Below are 16,933 nucleotides of genomic sequence, written 5' to 3' on the forward strand. Positions count from 1 at the left end.
GACCTTTCCCCCCCCCATCAATTAGTGTCAAAGAAGCATCCCATACCTGTAAACCGCCAAACTCATCCCACTGCTTTTCTAAAGACATTTTGTTTCCCCATTTTGGGGAATTTTCATTAGCATTGTCATTAACATATTATCAAGAGCTGGATATTCTTATGAAAATAATTTTACTTACGAATGCACATTTCCCTGCTTTCATAAAATCCAGGGCAACACTGAGATTTCCGTCTATACATAGTCTTTTCTCCATGCCTATAAGCAGTTCGATAGCTGATTCTGTTAAAATATGAACATGTAAAATTTGTGAACAACTATTTCAAAAGATTCAGCTATGGTTATTTAAGGATAAATTGGATTGTTCTATAAATCAGCTACATCTCTTACAAAGAAAAATAAACAACATTATCTGCAAATGGAGATCCTTTTCAAGATCTATGACAAATATTGCAGCTGATGCTATATGGATTTGTAACCTACATTTGCTATTAAATATTTTCACTAATGAATTGGTACACATTCAGACCAATATTTAATTTTGAAATGCACAAAACCATTGTCAGACAAGTGAGCACAGCAAGAAGAAAGTGTATTTCTACATGTCACAAATTTACAAATTCAGAACTTTTAAAACTCAAAATGATTCAACATTAAAAACAAATTCTGTATTGTTCAAAAAGAATCAGTAAATAAATATATGTGTTTATTTGTTAAACTAATTTCTATAACCACCCAACTCACACACAGTAGCTCCACTATGCATAGCTGAAGCCATATTTTCACTTCTGCCCTGTACAAGCAGTAGTTTTACTACAGAACCACTTTAAAATTTCTGTTCTCCAAAAATAATAATATATCCATTTTACTGAATTATCTTTTTAGAGAAAGAGAAGATCTTTGCAAGTCACACAGTCCTCTTTAATCTAGTAATGCATTTCAAAATTCAGGATAATATTTTCAAGGCTATCTTACAGAAGATATACATGTAAATATCAGTGGCATTGTACATGTAAATATCCATATCATCTGATTTTGCAAATGCTATCCATGTGCCACTATGCTTCAATATGTTTTCTACTGTTTCTAATATGTATCATATTATGGGTGAGATCATCCGTGGCTTCGGGGTGGAGTTCCATCAGTACGCTGATGACACCCAGCTGTACATCTCCACCCCAGGCCACCCCAATGATGCCCTTGAAGTGATGTCCCAGTGCCTGGAGGCCGTGCGGGCCTGGATGGGGAGAAACAGGCTCCGACTCAACCCCTCCAAGACCGAGTGGCTGTGGCTTCCAGCGTCCCGATATAGCCAGCTGATGCCATCGCTGGCTATTGGGGGTGAATCACTCGCCCCCACGGAGAGGGCTCGTAACTTGGGCGTCCTCCTGGACGCACGGCTGTCTTTAGAAGATCATTTGACGGCCGTGGCCAGGGGGGCTTTCTATCAGGTTCGCCAATTTTAAACTGATTTTAAATTGGAATTGTTTTAATTACGGCCAAAATATTTAATTATTTTAATCAGTTTTTTAGATTTTGTATGTTTTGTAATGTCTTGTTTTTACTTTGGCTGTTCACCGCCCTGAGTCCTATATTGGAGAAGGGCGGTATAGAAATTTAAACAAATAAATAAATAAATAAAACTATTAAGTACTTATAAAACATCACTTTAAAAGGGTAATCAAAATAGAGTTACTAAAAAATCACCTGTGTCGTGTACACTTAAACCAATTCAGTATGTCTGTACAGCTGGTGTAGTAAATCTGATCAAAAGGATGGGGATAGGATTCTTGCACTGTAACAGAATAACTGCACAGGAAAAAAGGAATAAAATTATTAAACACGCAGTTCATTAGAGTAATTAAGTAAAGAAATTTCAATAGGATGGAAATAAAGGTGAGAGTGAAAATAATTACATAATTACATAATAAGATAATTATTATTACTCCCTACTGCAGTGGCTCTGAGGTTAAACCTAAAAGTAAATAACAATGGGGCATTGCAGCGGTCCTTCTTTTGAGTGGAGTTGGTAAGTATCTTTTAGGGGATCTGTTGTAACTTTGAATGTCCATTAAGTGACCATTTGTAAGCCAAGGACTATCTGTACTGTCAACAGGAAACAAGCTTAATTCAAGAAGTCTATCTTTTCAAGCTTATCTAAACAATGTAATTTTTTAAAAAAATAAATAAATATACAATGTCTTACAAATCTAATAAGACCCTACTGTTTATGACAATCCAAGAAAGTTCAGCCCATTCTATGTCAATTTAGACAATGTAAATCCCAAACACAACAATGCAGATTTGCAGCCTTTAGCTAGGAATTCTGCTTATTAAATTCAGATACAAGATTATTTCTATATACTTAGTACATATACTCTTCCACACCCTTGAATATGGGAAGTCACATGAAAGATTGCTATACTTAGAAGAAACCACTAGCCAGGTTCACAGTTTTTTATTTCTTTTCCTTCAAGTAGATTGTGTTAGAATGGTGTATATTAGAAAAAGAAGACACATTTTGCTGATTCTGCTTCTTCCACTTATGAGCCCAAGGACATCCTCAGAAAATTTAGAAGAGAAGTCAATTATTGATCACATCAAAACTACAAACAACACTTACAGTATGCATTAATACAGGAAATGTTTGATTTAATTTTTAGATTATTGAATACTATAAAATAATAAAATATATTATTTTATGGGCATACAATGAAATGATGAATATTATGGTTGGGCCAGTGGTGGGTTGCCCCTGGTTTGGACCGGTTCACAAGAACCTGTAGTAAAACCGGCGGGAGGCTCCGCCCACCGACCCGGACGTCATCATAGGTGATGTGCACAAGCTTCGAACTTCAATGCGAACTGGTAGTAAAGGTAAGTAGAACCCACCCCTGGGTTGGGCACACAGTTAGCCAGATGTTTAGACTGTTTGGGGCAGTTTTGTCTAGCTATTGAGTCTTTCCCAAAGACCTGGAATAAGCAGATGTTGTCATTCAATGATATTAAAGGATGCAATGATGATATTACAAAATGCAAGCAGTTCCAAGCAGAGCTGCCTTTTGCAATTAAGTGATGATGATCACGATAGTGATTTTGTCAATGCCAATAGGATTCAAGTGGCAGTCTAGATGTTTTGGGACTGCATCCAAGGAACCAGTTATTATTGGTACTACCTTTGCTTTCATTTGCCACAGTTGTTCTACTTCTATTTGCAGGACCTTGTATTCAGACTTTTTATGCTTCTTATCAACAATTGTTAAATTTGAAGTTATTTGTGGCAGATGTTTGTCCCATAGTACTTTAGCTTCTTCATTTTCTATTGCTTTGTCTATTTTGTGGTCCGGCAATTCTTGCTTGCAAGCAAATGATATTTCTTGAACATATTCCAAAGTACCATTGTTGCTACTTTGTCGTGCCATTGTTTATAGTCAGTCTGTGCAATCTTCTTGGGGCAGTTAATCTTGGAAAATAGAGTCTGCCTACTTCATAAATGAGGGGCATCATTCATTGCTGCTATTTTTGTTTTATACCCGTATCTTGTTTTAGTAGTTTTATGCCATTCATAAAAATACATGTACACACTTGTGTCTTGGTTTTATATCTTTTAATATAGTCATTTCCTAATGTCACCCATGTCTTGCTGTTTGCCTGTGATGCACACTTTACATATACATTGATTAAAATAACAATGCTAGAAAAATTACAGAACTTTTAATTAAAAGTAATGTTACCTTTCCCAGTGGCTACACACATTTGGATCCTCAAGATTTAGACATATGGTTGACACTATCCAATGGTTCAATAGCATGAATGTGAAATGAACAAAGGTGTCCAAATAAAGAACCATCTTTTCAACAAAATGCCTGTAAAAAGAGAAAAGAAAAGGATTGCTAATATTAATGGCCAGATACTATGCAAGCTACTATAGAGTCATATACTTTGGGTAAACAACTAAAGCCAATCCTGCTATGCAACAGAATGAGAAAACCTGCTTCATGCAGCATCTTAAGGAAATAATAGAAAGCAAGTGATTGTGAATGGTTTAACACAACTTCCCATGCTCAAATGCACTAAATTTCAGCCTCGTGCTTCTTCTTAAACTGTATGTTGGTTTTGCACCTGTTTTAGTGACATGCAAAAGTTCAGAAATTAACATTACATCCCTTATTGCCGGTCTGTACTTTACAAAATGTCCAAGCAGTTTCAAGTTGAACTATAACTTTGTTTATTTACAGTAACAAACTATGACAACTGCTCAGTTCTTAATCTGCTTTTCCTAATCAAAATTTCACCCTCCAGCTAAGTTCCAGATATTTTGGGAAGTGGTAGTCAGCTCATCCTGCATCTGTTGGCTTCAGATTTATTAATTAAATATAACATTGGATAAATAACCCAACCCCAAGGTGAGTTAAGGGAGAGTACAGGAAAGACAGCAAGTTTGGGAGGAAATAAAACGAGTGTTAAATCAGAAACCTATTAAGAAATAAATTTTGAGTGTAGTAGATAAGTCAATACATTCCAGTGTCTACAATGTACATCAGGCATATTGTGGCTGTTTGCTTCTGTTTTCAATTTCTCAGTACTTAAATTTTTGAATTTATTTGTACCCTCATGTGTATTAATGTTTTAAAGCAGGGGTCCCCAACCCCCAGTTCATGGATTGGCACCACTCCGCAGTGTGCCAGCAACTGGGCTGCACAAACAAGAAAAGCCCCATCTGCGGGATGCAGGCAGCATGTGAAACCATGCTCCCTCTGATCTGTGGAAAAGCCTTTCTCCAAGGAACCAGTCCCTGGTGCCCAAAAGATTGGGGACAGCAAAGATAAATGTAATGTGTGAATTCAGGCGTAAATTGTGCTGATATTACTGATTGCCTGGTTTTTCAGTTTCTCACAAAATATTATCTTATTAACTGTGTAAATTCATGTATAATGACAAACCATGGTTTGAAATTATATTGGAAAGTGGCAGTGAGTGAAAATCAAACTAAATATAATGGCATGAACAACCAGATGTTCTTAGCAGAATTTTTTTAATGACACAGAATGCAAGCCTTGATTAATCAATTTAAAGAGCAAAAGGACTCATTCCTGCTTGCAGAAAAGGACTTACATTCAATATTAAAACGCATCTGATAAAAAACAACAATAGTGGTATAGGACAAAGGTAACAAGGGAAGGGATTACAATTAAGCATGCCTGCTCCTAACTTTAAGTATGTCTAGATCCCCTGATCAACATCAACATTTTAAAAGTATATATTTTTTCAATAGTGAGTCAGTTACATCAAAAAAATAAATAAAAAATTGTACCCACTTGTGCATTTTGATTTCAGTATTTTGATTTCAGCAGTATTTCACTTATTAAGAAGGTAATTGTATTTCTTTTTTTTAAAATGTCAATAGTTTTCCTTCTGAATATATTTAACAATAACAGAAAATCAATGTAAAAAAGTTTTGAGCTATTTTCATGAACCCCCTAGTGTAAAACATGATTGCATCCTAGATCTTTTGCCTAATTATTAAGAAAAATCAAAACAGAAAATCAGTACAGCTGATTAGCATTGCTAAAGTGTCATATGAGCAATAAAATGTAGAAGGTATATTTAACTCTTACTATTTTCAATGCTAAGGCACACATTTTAAAATGTTTAAGAGAATATGTTAAGAGAATAAAGACTATTTGATAAATGCATCAAATATTTTATATATTTCAACCCTGCAACACTGAGAATGTATCCTCTAAAGAAGACTTACATTTAAAATGCTGGTGATGTATATAATAAAGACACCTAATAACTACTATTCAGGCCATACTTGGCTTAGTGTTCAGTGACAGAATAACTCAATATTAAATTATGTAATGAGAACATTTCAGAGCAATCAAGAAATGCTGCTATTCCTTATTTAACAATGATAATTAGAACTGGCAACATCATCACTAAGGAACAGAGTCAAAAATCAGGATATCATATGACTGCACCAACTTACAAAAGTAGTTGTGGCAGTGGTTAAGCAAACCTTACATAGTTCTTTAGTGCAATGTTACATGAGCACTGTTTGTGACTTCCTGCCAGATTCTTCATTACTTTTGTTTGTCAGAAGCTGGCAGTAAAATCACAAATGGAAATCATGTGACTTTGGGCCTCTGAAACCATTTGCCAGTTGCCAAGTGCCTGAATCTGGATACACTGTTGTGGATGCAACTGTGAGGACCATTCTTAAATCTTGTTGTTATGTGCTGTTGTAATTTCAAACTGTTGCTGTTGTTAAATCTGTGCTGACATTAATTATAATAGGAAAATTTTTAAAAATTTTTTAAAAAAATCAAAATCTTTGTGAAGATACTATAAGTTTGAATTGAGGAGGCACTCACTGCACTCTTTGCATTGAGAAACAAGAAAATGTTTAGGAAGTACTGTCCACTTTACATTGAATGGCCCCAGACTGGCATTTTCTCCATTAATCTTTTGATAGGAAATTCAGAAGTTAATTCCTTGCTATGAGCAATCATGTGAGTATATTTTTATTAACATAAGCAAAAAGGAATTTCAGTTTTCAAACAGTGATCCTTACAAAATATTTGAATACATTAAATCTGACTTTATTTTCTTTTAGAAAGTAGAAAGAATTGACAAAGGATATTCTACACAAAGAGTTTTCATATATTTTATAAAAATTATTATTGTTTCTAGTATGACCTAATTAACTACTGAGATACTGCATTAAATAAACAAAATTTTAGTGAAATATTAACTTAATGAGCCACTTTATTAAACTTATGTACCGTCCATACTAAAAATTAAGAGAGAATGTTCTACAGCTCAGTTGCAACATGAGTTGTGAGGTAATTTACAATGATTTATTGGAGTGTGCATTACTCTGTGCCAAAAAAATAAGGAGATGATACATAAGTAGACTGTACATCCAACTAGAACTGATAGTTTCTATCACACAGTATCTTCTATTAGTTTTTAAAATTAGTCTGTTATAAAATACTTGTGTACACTGGTTATTTGGTACTTTTTGTTACTGATTACCTGACTCTTTTATTTTCAGAAGCCAAAATCAACAATCGTTGTTTTAACTAAGTCCTTTTAGCTCAGCTACATCAAGCAGAATAGAGAGAAATCAATGGGGAAAATATGACAGAATTTCACTCAAATCATAATAATTTTTAACGCTCTTACTTTTTTTTACTGCATGCAAACTGATAAAGAAGAGTACAAATAAAATGATGGAGGGAAAAAACCTGGTGTCTTCTTTATTAACTTTTCCTATCTTTTTAAAAATATTCATATGTAAATAAAGCCCTCTCTTCAAATTTTGTACTAAGTTTAACTGACAGGTACATTTTGGAAACAGTTGTAATCTGTCTGCTGAAGTAAAGATTAAAAGATCAAGTTTCCCTTAACTTCCAAACTGGTCAAACCACAGCTGGTGCATCAGATTTTGAGCAACTGTTCAATGTATATACAACAAGGCTTCTGTCTTACTGTTGGGTTTGCTCAGGTCATCTGCATGTGGCATGGATTAAAGTAGCCATAAAGCTTTTTTTAAAATATAAAACTAGGCTAAATAGTGAGATTATAAACCAAATTCTTCTGACACTGGTAAATTTTGCCTTCTAATATGTTCTTTAGAGGGATTAAATTCACATGGCAAAACTGTATGAACGTACATTTTTGCAACAGTATTGAAAGAATGAAAAAGTTGTGATTTATCCCATGCATTATTAAGCTGCATGTAAAAATAAGGCAAAGGGAATAGAAAATAATATATGGAGGGAAGTCTCTTGGACTAGCAAACAAATATGTTTTCAACAGGAACAATTCATTTCCTTGCACCAAAAAAACCTACTTATATAAAAAGTTAACTAACAAAGCATCTCTTTTATTAATGCAATTGATTCTTTATCTTCAGAATTGGGTATCAGAATTTTGCTGATAAAAATCAACTAACCTAGTTCATTATTTTTAAATAATACATAAATTTAATAAATAAATAAATTTAAATTATTTTTAAATTATTATTAAAAGAAACATGTAAATTAATAATATCAAATTATGAAAACCTCTTTTCATAGGAAAAAATCATATTAAGTTATGTTAGGGAAACACCAGAGTAAATAAAGTATTTTTTTTTCCATTTTCACAAAGTAAGCTATCCCTAACCATACAAATAAAGCATTTTCTGATAGCGAAATCAGTAGTGACTATATAAGTGCAGCTTATTAGTAAACAAGGACTGAACTATCAATGATTTTGTAGTCATTATTCCACTTTTGAAAAGTATCTTGTGTATTCTTACTACAGAACAAATCCCAAACAACTTGGATATGAATATGTTTAAGAGCAAAGAGTACATTCATTACTGCCCAGAGAGATTTTATTTCTTCTCTCCTTGGGACTCAAACAGGCCTCTCCAGATATAGAATGTATGGCAGTGGTGGGTTTCAAAATTTTTTACTACCGGTTCTGTGGGTGTGGCTTGGTGGATGTGGCATGGTTTGGTGGGCCTTCCTGGTCAACGTGGCAGGGGAAGGATACTAAAAAATCTCCATTTCCTCCCAATCAGCTGGGACTCAAGAGGCAGAGAATAGATGGGGACTGGGCCAATCAGAGGTGTTATTTACCAGTTCTCCAAACTACTCAAAATTTCCGCTACTGGTTCTCCAGAACTGGTCAGAACCTGCTGAAACCCACCTCTGGTGTATGGGCATATGCAGGAATAAAGAAAATACTTACATTATATTTTCCAGTTGCATTCAATTAAACAACTTCTTCACAAATTGAACAGGATTTCTCTGACAAGAGTTTAGGGCTGATATAAATATTCTTTTTGATGTAATAGAAATCAGTTGAGATGAAAACAATTCAAGTGTATTTATATATTACACCTTTTCAACCAATGGCACCAAATATTTCAACTTCAGATTTTAACCACAGGGCATGATAATGTTCTAGACATAACATTAGCCAGTCTGAACCAGTCTTATCACACAGAACTGGAAAATCAATTCTGATTCATTTTAATCCAAATGTACCATTTAAAAATGTAGGTAGTCCTCAAATTGCCACCATTCATTTAATGACCATTCAAAGTTACAACAGCACTGAAAAAAGTGACTTATTTTCACATTCAATGGCTGTTGCAGCTTCCCCACAGTCATGTGATCAAACTTTGGATGCTTGGCAACCAGCGTGTAGTTACAAGGGTTGGACCATTCCAGGGTCCTAGGTTTGTCATTTGCAACCTTCCTAGGGTGCTTCTGGCAAGCAAAGTCAAAGGAGGAAGCCAGATTTGCTTAACAACCACATGATTCACTTAACAACTTCACTGATTCACTTAACAAAAAGGGCGTGAAATAGGGCATGATTCATTTAACAACTGTCTTGCTTAGCAAGGAAAATTTTGGGCTCAATTGTAGTCATAAGTCAAGGACTGCCTGTACATGAATCTGTCCTTAAGTACTTGATTAATAACAAGCAAATGAAACTGAGCTGCTACATATGAGTTTATACAGCCAGAAGCCCTTTGCTAGATACTTCCAATTTAACCAAAATAAGATAAAAGATCAAGTTCACTAATCCCTAGGCTGAACCTAGTGCTTGCATATTTATTACCATTACTGCAGAGTTATTCTTCTGGTCTGAAAATGAAATCACAGACAATAATGTCTTCTTGTAAAATTTTGAATAACATAATTCCTTACTTTCTTTATTTAATATATTCTCACTAAGAACTATAATAACCAAATTCCTTTCCTTTCCTTTCCTTTCCTTTCCTTTCCTTTCCTTTCCTTTCCTTTCCTTTCCTTTCCTTTTAAAAAAAAGCAAATAAAAATTCAAGGAAGTTAGTTTATTCTAAATGTCTCTATCATCCAAACAGGATTTAAGGTGGTGTACAACTATTTGAATAATTACAGCATTAGAATGATAATGTTAAATGAAACAAATAATCATCAAGACGATAAAATATAGATGCAATAATCAATGCTTAGGAAAGCTTTGAAAATTTATACAGCTGGTTAAAAACAAGTTATTTCCCCTTTTCTATCTGAATCTCAGTCATTACTCTTTCTTTTTCTTATTCTTTGAAATCACTAACATTCTTTTCCTATGAGGTCTGTCCATTTTTCCACCTGCTTTTTCCTCAAGCATATTATACAAAATGCTCAATTTGAAATAACTTCCTATACCTGAATTCATTTGGAATTTGCTTTGTCATAGTAGCCCTTGCAGTTGTTTTATAGCCTAAAGATAGAGTCCTGCCATCTTGTCCTACTTAATTATTAAATTGTTTAAATGCATTTACTATATATTTCCACCCAACTCACACACTGACTCCAGGCAAATTCCACAATATAAAAATCCCATATACCCCACTGACCCACCACCCATTCTCCTGGCAACAAGCACAATCACACCAGTCACTTGATTAGTTCTATTAACATGGAGTCCCCAGATCCACTGACAGAACCATGTCTTCAGGGCAATGGTGGGTTTCAAATTTTTTTACTACTGGTTCTGTGGGTGTGGCTTGGTGGCCATGGCATGGCTTGGTGGCCGTGGCTTGGTGGGCATAGCAGGGGAAGGATACAGTAAAATCTCCATTCCCTCCCCAATCCAGGGGAAGGTTACTGCAAAATCCCCATTTCCTCGTGGTCAGCTGGGACTTGGGAGACAGAGAATAGATGGGGGCGAGGCCAGTCAGAAATTTTACTACCGGTTCTCTGAACTACTCAAAATTTCCGCTACTGGTTCTCCTGGACTGGTCAGAACCTGCTGAAACCCACCTCTGCTTCAGGGCCTTCTAAAAAAGAATCAAAGTTGGCATCAATTTTATCTCTGGAGGAATGATATTCCAAAGGGAGGGAACCCTCACAGAGAAGGATCCCACTAGATGTACTTTCCTAACAGATGGGATCAGTAACATACCTTGTTTTCCTGCTCTGGTGGGCTGGGGAGATGTAACTAAGGAACTTGTGAATTTACTAGAAGCATCCTAACAAACAGGATGCTTGACCAGGGGTTCTGATGCCTGATGATAATCTTGCCAGAATTCTTTGCCCTAAGGGTGTGTGTGTGTGTGTGTGTGTGTGTGTGTGTGTGTGTGATATAAAAGTCCTATATTTAAGTGATGTATTATGGAAGCAGCATTATTAAAACTAGAAAATAATCATGATTATTTTTGAATTACAATTCTTCAGTTACTCTGTGCTACATTAGAAAATCCTAAATTTTGATTTTTTTTAGTTTAAAACATATTAATATTGCAATAGAAGATAATATATGTAATTTGGAGTTCATCTGTAGAATCCTTCATGCTTCTAAGCTTGGTTGTTTGCTTGCAATGTTTCATTAACCAACTAGATAACAACATCTATTCAGGTAATAAAACACCTGCAAAGCCAAACTCACCAAACTCAGAGGGCCCCAAAAACTCCATGTATTAATATGATTATTTAATATAGAAATTGTAACTTTTTGGACAGAGAAAAAGATACGGTAATTAAATTATCCTATAATAATGCACTGCAGTTTAAGACATATTTCACTGAGAGCTCATGCAAGCCTTCCAGGCATAATTTACAAAGTATTTTTGAACAGCATATGGTCTATTACTTACTTTCCCACCCACCATGTCTGGTATGGCTGAAAATCCCAAAGGATTATTTTTATATTTAAATAAAGGTTCTTCTTGTCAAAATTGCTTTCTACAAATAGTAACAGTCTGTCTAGCCTTTATTAATTTAACCTATTCAGCTGTGTTGTCACTTTTCCTAGAAGGCTTGATGTAGTTGGTAGAAAGTATATTGTCATTAATAGACAAATTCCATTTCTGGACTAGGCACAGATGTGTTAATTGTTTCTTCAGCTTCTTCCTTGCTTGGTGCTAAACATAATCAGAAAGTTATGTTTTATAAAATAATCCTATGGGTTCTATTGAATTATTGCAGATCTGTAACTACTAGTTATTGTTTTAGGTATGCTGTTAGCACAAAATAGTTTGTTATTTAGATGGTATATTATTTCTAGACTGAAATAATAAAATTGAAATATTGTATAATTGCATGTTATGATAGTTTATTTATTTATTGTAGGAGATGACCAGGCTGAGCCGGAAGATTTGGTCAAATGTGTCACAAGTCCCTGCAGGCCTGCAAGATATCTAAGTTTAGCCCACCCTGAATGTCTATTTTATCTCCCACTCAATTCCCTTGACTGTTAGTTGGTCAAATTCTTTTAGAGAGCTTAAGTTGCAATAAATCTTTATACTCATTTGAACTGCCTGAATTTCCTGATTTCAGTGCTTGACATTTATTATTATAGTTTATGACAATTGTAATTAAAAATTAAGTCAGACAAATGGTTAACATAGTGAAGAGACTATGGGATGCTAGAAGCTTGGCATTCAGATAAACCAGCCATCAATAGACACATAGACATAAATCACATATACACATCATTCAAAAGAGACAATAAAAAACTACAAAAGAGAGGACTTCCGGCTGATGTTGCGGCGAGATCGGACATGAGGAGCGGGTCTCCATGCTCCCACACGGAGTTCTCCCTGTTGGAGGGCTCCAAAAGGAGTTAAAGCCATCCTGTAGGGATGGTGAAGTAAAGAGGGGCACCCTGCAGGTCGCAGAGAGCTGCAATTCTTCTGCTTGACCCAGGGCTTCTTCCCTCTCATCCATGACAAGGAGAAGAGGCAGCAATCATGGTTGCCATGAAGCTGGGACAGCCGAGGCAACAAAGAAATGTGCAGGAGCAGTGTAGATGAACAGTGACTGGAGCTGTGTGAGAAGATTCCTTTTTTATTTAGACCCTAAATTTAAAAGAAAAGAAGAAGAAAATCCAGGAAAAGATACTGTTAGAACTATTTGTGATGACCCGGGGCATGGCACGAAGGCAACACAGCCAGAGAACCGGTATGAGTCTCTTAATTGGCACCAACTTTGCCCCCAATGTCCCGTTTACTCTCCGGCTTGGAGAAAATCTCTCCAACAAACCTGCAGCAGCTTCTGGCTGCAAGTGCTCCAGTCCAAATGCTGTAAACAGAATGATTGCAATCAATCACTCCAGCAGGGCAAGATAATGAGTCCCTGAAGTGAAGAATCATGTCAATAATTCCAGCGAGACAAGATAAACACGCAGAAGCACGGCACTAATTCAAACATTTAGGAGGAATGCCAGGAATGCAGGCCACAACTCTCAACACTAGATGAATTCAATGTTTGTTCCTATCAAACGCCCCTCCCAACTGCCTCTCCTTTAAACTCCATCCCCAGGTGTGCCTTGTGAAGAAAATTGGGGCCCTTTTCTTCCTCGTAAGCCACGCAACCCACGTTGCTCTCTTCTGTGTTCTTCCCTGTGTGCCCTAGGATGAGGAGGGGGTGGGCCTTGGTCTTCATCTGAACCCCTTCTCCCTCGTTCTACCTCTCCCCTGATCTGCCCAGCCTGACTTTGCGCTTCTCCAGTTTCCTCCACAGCCAACGGAGCCACTCTCCCACTCTCTGTCAGCTGTTCATCTTCCGTCTCAGATTCAGACTCCAACAGGGGCATGACAATATTTCTCAAAGTGGCAGATAACCATAGAGAGAAATATCCTAGACCCGAAAGAAAGGAACTAAGGGGGGGGGAAGCTAAGGACCTTTAGTTTTAGAATTATCTACTTGAATATCTGACTCTGCTCCCATAAATTGAATTAAATTTGAATTAATCAATTTGTTAGACTCAAAAACAACACTGAAACCTAAGTTGATACTGGTGAATGGAAAATACACCATACCTCTACAAAAATTTCTGATAAGAGAGATAAACAACATTCATCTGGAGGACTGTGGTGATACTCATTGTTCTATAACTATCTATTTTATGATTACTGAACTCTATTGTGAGAATAAGGAAGACCTTTAAGTAAAGTAAAGTAAAGTGAGTTGATTTTTGGAAAGCTGGATCACTTAAATGGAACAGATTAATAATCCTGAGATGTAAAGAACTTTCTGACGAACAACATTGGACCTGAATATATTGTTTTTGGATTATTGAGTAAGAGCGGGACTTACCAAAATAAGACAAAATGCTCCAACAGGGGGAAATGAGTGAGATTTCAAATGAAATGGCAGTGATGTTTCAAAGTATTAGGGATACTATGACAATGAATCACAGAGAGATGAAGAACCTAGTGCAAGGCATAAATGGGAAAATAGAAAATATGTTACAACTGATAATGAATGAAGATCAAAGAGTCCAGGAAAGAGAGGAGAGATTAGAAAGAATGGAGGAAAAGACAGAACAGACAAACCAGCAAATAAAACAAGGAGATGAGAAGGAGAAGACGATAATAAAGATAATAATGATTGATGAGATAAACCAAGGGGAAAGTATTTTAAGAGATTTAAAAATGGAATTGGAGAAGCAGGAAGATACTTTTGAAAGGGAGATAGGGGCTTGGGTGAACACTCTGGAGACCTGGTAGCTTAGAGGGATAGAGATGGGAGAAATATTCAGACTGAATGGTAAAGACGCAGATGTTGATAGAGACAAAGATCTAAGAGAGGAGTATGGGAGGCAAGCTAAAAAACAAGTAAGAATTAAAGTATTAAAACGGGCAAGAGATGATGGATAGAAAGGAATTTTTTTTCTTTTTTTTTTAATATAATGATGGCCTTATTCAAAACTTGAATAGAGCTAGAAATCAGAATGCACACTTTTCTATAAAGCAATAGTTAGATGGGAAAATTGGAGGTTAAAAGATGGTATTATTGTGTATGTTTAAACAATATGATGATTGGTACTTGAATGGTGTATTGAAACATTGAATAATCAAATAATGAAGGACTATGTCTTAATATAAACCTATGTATTAACACTAGGATTAGTAATGGTGGCCTGACTAGAAGCTAGAATAGAGGAAGAAATAAGAAATAGGGGGAATATTACCATATATAATTTTTATATAATAGAATATAAACAATAACTAGATGGAAAGATTAGAGGCTGAAATATGGTATTATTATGTATGCTTAAATAATATCATTGGCATTAAAATGGAACATTGAAATATTGAATGGCTACTTTAAAACAAACATGTATATTAATACTAGGATTACATAAATTTGATTAATGTAACAAATATTATTAATATTATTATTGCTACTTGTATCAACATGAATTATACCCAGAGGCCACTGTTCATGTATTGATATTGATGTATATTTAAAAATAAACATCCAATAAAACTTTTTTTTAAAAGCTATAAAAGAAACAAAAAGACCAGAACATATCCTTTCCAACAATCAACATCCAGAGAAGCAGGAATTAACATGAGACAAATTAGTTGCCTCCAGAAAAAGCACCTTTGGGACAACCATAGCCTGGATGACTGAGAATCTCTCAAGACCTTTAGCTATACAATTTGGGATGAACACCCTTTGAATGGTGCGGGAGTAGGATTGCAGATTACAGGAACCATGAGTGCTACTCAGGTGACTCTAAGGACACAGATAAACCTCCAAGTGCTTCACTGACCCTCTAAAAGGATGCAAATGACCAGCTGTCTGCAAGGAATATAAATCCTTCAACTGCCCACTATCCTGTCAGAGCTGAAGAAGCTTCTTGGATGAGAAGTGAAATGTCTTCAAAGAAAAACAAGAAGTCCAGTTGCCTCCAGAAAAAGCACCTTTGCTTCCAGATTGAAAAAAAAAATCACTGTTATCTAGTTTAAAATATTCAGCCAATGAAGATGATATCAAATTAAAACATTTCATAACATTTAAATATAATTTATTGGCTCTACTTATGACATGATCTTAGAATAGGTAATTTAAGTAGTTAATTAACATTAGTAATTTAATTAAAGCTGACCTACAGTTACCTGGTTTCATATGTCATTTTTAATGTCCATAGATGGTTTCTTAAATGGGCAATTTGAATGTAAAGAAAACATTTAAAAATTTGGTTTGGTGGATATGTGGGGGGAAATCATTTTGTACTACAAAATACAAGGGGAAATGAAAGAAATGACAGTTTCTTACCTCTAATTAACTGGGATTGTAAGAGTAGCTGGGGGGATGACCACATTTATTGTCAATTTTAGAATGTTCCTTGATTCCAAAATCCAAAATGCTCTACTTTTATATTTACAAAACAAAGCAATTACTGCAAAATAACTGTAAAAGAAATAAAGCCAAACAATTGAAAGTTGTAGCTGTTTGCAAGGAAAAGTGAATAATCCCAGATATTTTCTAACCTTAATTCTGCCAAGTTTCAATGAATTTAGGCAGACTGAAACTGCAGTTCAACATGCATAATGGTTTCTTTGTCTAGCTGTCACATGAATAGCATTGTTATCATTATTGTTACATAGGTTTAGAATGGAAAAGATGCTTTCCTTTAAACTACTAGCTTTCCAGAGTTGCAGAGCTGTTAAACTGATTAAGTAGTAAATAGTTTTCCTACTGTTTGTTATATCAAAATTTTAAGGCATGAGTTACTTATTTTTAGTTATATAACAGTCATATTATACCAATTTTCTGGTGTCAGGATTATCTGCAAGGAATTAATATCACAGTATAATTTAGTATCAGTGTGATATATCTAAGAGTTTCCTACAGAGCAGTTTCCCTAAAGATCACTGAATTCTTCAGCATTATTCACAATCACCAGTTGCCTCACTGCTGAATGAAAGAACTCAACATATGTTAACCCCATCATATTAGAAGACCAAATGACAATAAAAATGAGTAAGCAGATTGAACTGTCTTCACCCTGTGATCTGTCTTACAGGATGTTGTTGAAAAAAGTCAAAACAAAAAGGGCAATCTTTATTTAGTTAAAATGTTTTTAGTGCCTTTCAACCAATAGATCGAGATGTGTTTGCAGCTGAGTATATATATCTTGACAAAATATTGTAATATGTTTGCAT

At 35.2% G+C, this 16,933-nt stretch overlaps 1 protein-coding gene across 1 annotated transcript in view; it reads right to left on the minus strand.

The window, feature by feature from the left end:
• The window catches only part of MEGF10 (multiple EGF like domains 10), a 75,812-nt gene extending 71,965 nt beyond the window's left edge, over nucleotides 1–3,847 (minus strand). The window contains exons 1-3 of the mRNA XM_070935684.1: nucleotides 3,732–3,847; nucleotides 1,705–1,806; nucleotides 179–279 (exon numbers count right to left, since the gene is read on the minus strand). Coding sequence (XP_070791785.1) covers nucleotides 179–279; nucleotides 1,705–1,806; nucleotides 3,732–3,847 — 319 coding nt within the window. The remainder of the gene's footprint in view (nucleotides 1–178; nucleotides 280–1,704; nucleotides 1,807–3,731) is intronic.
• Between the last annotated feature and the right edge of the window lie 13,086 nt (nucleotides 3,848–16,933).

This window comes from Pituophis catenifer, unplaced genomic scaffold, assembly GCF_029215685.1.
Source record: "Pituophis catenifer annectens isolate HBS135680 unplaced genomic scaffold, rPitCat1.0.hap2 SCAF_2, whole genome shotgun sequence".
NCBI lineage: Eukaryota > Metazoa > Chordata > Lepidosauria > Squamata > Colubridae > Pituophis > Pituophis catenifer.